The following is a 4,117-nucleotide window of genomic DNA, read 5'->3' on the forward strand; positions in this document are numbered from 1 at the left end:
TACTACTACTACTACTACTACTACTACTACTACTACTACTACTACTACTACTACCATAAAATGGCAGAAAATCACCCTATTAGTTACCCGTTCAGATCCACAACAGGGGAAAAAGGTGTATTTGAAGGGCAAGGAAACTCATGATGCTGTAAATAAGAGATTTCACTCTTTGGGGAATTATTAATCCCTTGTCATTTCCATTGGTTCTTCTAAATTGAAATTGATTTTATCTTTTGCAGTCAAATGCCTAGGAATTCCTTAAAAATTATCCTGAGGCAGCTGAAATGCCACTTTACATGGAACTTGCTGAAGGAAGACATTGATCTACTTAATCTGGAAGACACAATAATTGACCAGATTGAATTCCTAGATATGAAATCCAAAGTCACCCTTTATAACCTATTGGCCTATGTAAAACATCTGAAAGGTCAAAATGAGGAGGCACTGAGATGCTTAAAACATGCAGAAGAGAGAATCCAGGTGGAGCATGCTGACCAAGTGGAAATAAGAAGCCTCGTTACCTGGGGGAATTTTGCCTGGGTGTATTATTATATGGAAAGATTTTCCAAAGCTCAGTATTATGCAGACAAGGTTCAAAAAGGCTACCGGAAGCTTCCCAATGCCTCCCGCTATAAGATAGAATGCCCCGAGGTTTACTGTGAGGAAGGGTGGGCTCTGCTAAAGTGTGGAAGGAAGTATTATGAGAGGGCCAAGGCATGTTTTGAGAAGGCCCTGAAAATAGAACCCGACAACCCTGAGTTCAACTCTGGCTTTGCCATCGCAGCCTATCGTCTGGACGATAAGGAATATTCTTGCCAAAGGGTATCCTCCCTGGACCCTCTCCGGAGAGCGGTGGAGCTGAATCCGGACAACACATTTGTCATGGCCCTACTTGCCCTGAAGCTTCAAGACCTAAAGCAGGAAGCTGAGGGAGAACGGTACATTCGGGAGGCCTTGGAGAAGATGTCCTCCCAGCCTTATGTCCTTCGCTATGCAGCGAAGTTTTACCGGAGACAAAACTCCCCCAGTAAAGCTCTTCAGCTCCTAAAAATCGCCTTGCAGGCAACACCCACTTCCGCTTTCTTGCATCATCAGATAGGGGTTTGCTACAAAGTTCTGATGATCCTCGTGAAACAGTCGACCAAAAAACGACCCAGGGAAAAAGAGAAAGAGAAACGGGAGCTGATTCAGTCTGCCATATTTCATTTTCGAGCAGCCATGGAGCAGAACTCCATGTTTGTGTTTGCCTACACAGACCTAGCCAACATGTACGCAGAGGCGGGTCAGTACGAAAAGGCAGAAGATGTATTTCAGAAAGCCCTTCACCTGCAGCACGTGACGGACGAGAACAAGCAACAGGTCCATTTCCATTACGGCCGCTTTCAGGAGACCCACAGGAAATCTGAGGATGCAGCTATGTACCATTATTTAGAAGGCGTAAAGATCAAAGTGGAGTCTTCTATTACCTCCAAACTGATTGGCGCTCTGCAGAGATTGGCCACGCGGAGACTCTATGAGAATGCCGTTGATGTCAAGAGCTGGGGGGCCCTGGGTTTCATTCACAAGCTGAAGGGACAAAAGAGACAAGCCATCGAGTGCTATGAGAGAGCCCTGAAGCTGGACCCCGAGAACGGGGACTACATCAGTGCCCTGTTTGAGCTGCGGCTGTCCTTTTGAGTCTCCTGGTTTGTAGTATGAGGTCTAGGAGCTGCATTCCCAAAGTGAGATGAGAAAAAATAGACAAACCAAGGATGAGCTAGGATAAGAGCTCAATCCCGAGCTTTGGTGACTATACCAGTCCCCTGTTTGAGCTGTGGCTCTCCTAAATCCTTCAGTTTTTGTAGCATGAAACCTAAAAGATGTTTTTTAGGTTTGCAATAGAATGTGATAATTCGTCACTATTCTGTATTATGATCACATATGTTTATGCGGTATAAACATATAAAAGGTCTAACTTGCATGTAGTTTAGACAGTAGTTTAACAATGTCTATATTACTTCTTTTGACATACCTTTGGGAAAATTAATCATTGTAATTCTATAGGTTTGAATAGAATAGACTATGTGGGCTAGAAGGGACCTTAGGGGGTTACCTAGTACAATGTGCTTTTTTTCACAGGGGAAGAAACTGGGGCTCAGAGAAATCAAGAGATTTGCTGAGCAAATTAGGGGCAGAGCCAGGATGAAGCACCCAGGACTAGAACCTATTAACACCCAGACCAGTCCTCTTCCCCTGTGCCGGACTGCCTCTCTCTTCTTTACAGATAGAATACTTTTGTTCAAAATGACACCATCCATGGGATGAAATATGCTGCTTGAGTCTGGTCTGTGCCTTGGATATTTTTTGAATAAATAAAAGTGCCTTCTGGACCCAAAGTCCTACTGGAGTTTGTTCATCTCATTCTTTCCATTTTGCTTATTTGTGAAAATAGGCTCCAAAGAGACTAAATAGGTCCTTCTTCCTGATTTTAGAAAGCTTTCCTAAGTCTCCAATACAGCTCTCACTTTGTGGCACTCACCTTCTTGACACATGACCAATATGGATATCATTGGTTTGAGAAACATCACAGCAAAGCCTACTCTTGGAAAACTAGCACGCACCAGGATAAAGATCTGATCAACTGTGCAAGAGCCATAATGTGACAGCCTCGTCTGTTAGTGCTAAAAAACAGGGCGGGTCAGTGGCAACAACAGATGCAGCCACTTTGAGAAAGTCATATTCTTGGCCTAAGAATATAAAAATTTACCATCTAAAAGCTGATAAGCTCCATCATGTTTAGGATGTGTTGATGGTATGATGTCATCATTGTGGGTACTAATTGCTAAAAAAAAAAAGTCCAGAGCAAAACTCATAGATGACATCAATAAGCATTTTAAATGCCTGCTATGTATCAGGCCCTTGTTGCTTAGAATATAAAAGCAAAACCAGAACAATCTCTTCCCTCAGGGACTTTACATTCTGTGGGAGAAACAGCAGATATAAAGAAAATCTAGCTTATTTTACTCGAGATCTCATGAGCCCTACTGATCACATCATGGTTCATGGGAGCTTGTGTACTGACCAGAACAGGAAATTCAGCTTCTTTGGTCACCAGAAATTCAAAACCTTTTTCAGTCAGGACCCCAGGTCCACCTCTTGGCTCCAGTCTTGCAACTGCTCCTATCATAGACCCTCTGATCCTCAGTTCAGCAATGTCCATGAACCCTTGCAGGTAAATTGTGTTACAGATTGATGGAGCAACAGAGATGCTAAGAGTCACCAATTTAGATACTTAGATGCCAACTCTTATCAATCAACATTTATTAAGTGCCCACTCTGTGCCAGGCACAGAGCTAAGTAAGGGAGGCATAATACCATAATAGATAATAAGCACCCATCTCCATAATTAAGAAGAAACAAGCTTTAAAAACTTCTTGAGTCAGCAAACACTTGACTTACTTGCCAACCAGAGGGATACAGGCAGCCAGGAGTAGCACCAGTTTACAATATAATTTCATTTGTACAATCTCAGGGGGAAAAAAAGAGCATGTGAGATTATCACATTGTCAAAGTCAAAAGCAATAAAATTGGAAGGGGGGGATGGGCAAGAAACTCAATTTTTAAAAGATGTCCTATGAGCCTTTAAGGATAAAACTAGAAGGAGAAAAATAAACAGAATGGAGATGAAAAAGATTTTTATGACAAAATCTTCTCCCTGTCAAGGACAGGGAAGTCACCTTGTTGAGGTCTGAGAGGTTGAGACCCCTCAAAGACCTAAGTACAGGATGGGGTCATCTGGAATGAATTCACAAACTCAAACAATCTTTAAGCCAAGTTGCAAAGAGTTTATTGTTACACTTTTCAGCTGGCAAGGATTCTTAAGGAACCTGCAAGAGACTGAGGATGGAGCTAGGGTTTATATGGAAAAGGGCATGGGAAAGGAATGCCAGGGACACTGATGAGGTAATCTAAAGGTGTAGGTGTCTTTGGGAGCTATAGAGGAGAAAGTACAGGGAGTGTACCAGACAGGGAGGGAGATGACAGAGGTATGGATCTGTGGAGTCTGGCAGGAGGAAGAGTCCTTGGGCTGGCCAAGGACAAAACTCCTTGGGCTGGGCAAGGCACCCCTCTCCCTCTG

The 4,117-nt window shown here is 43.1% G+C and overlaps 1 protein-coding gene across 1 annotated transcript in view; it reads left to right on the plus strand.

Moving 5' to 3' along the window:
* LOC114026200 (interferon-induced protein with tetratricopeptide repeats 5-like) overlaps positions 1-2,375 on the plus strand; it is a 7,504-nt gene extending 5,129 nt beyond the window's left edge. The window contains exon 2 of the mRNA XM_027839825.1: positions 240-2,375. Within this exon, the coding sequence (XP_027695626.1) occupies positions 240-1,677 (1,438 nt within the window). The 3' untranslated portion in view covers positions 1,678-2,375. The remainder of the gene's footprint in view (positions 1-239) is intronic.
* The last annotated feature ends 1,742 nt before the right edge of the window (positions 2,376-4,117 follow it).

The sequence above is a fragment of the Vombatus ursinus genome, unplaced genomic scaffold (assembly GCF_900497805.2).
Source record: "Vombatus ursinus unplaced genomic scaffold, bare-nosed wombat genome assembly UNPS02014833.1, whole genome shotgun sequence".
NCBI classification, from domain to species: Eukaryota; Metazoa; Chordata; class Mammalia; order Diprotodontia; family Vombatidae; genus Vombatus; species Vombatus ursinus.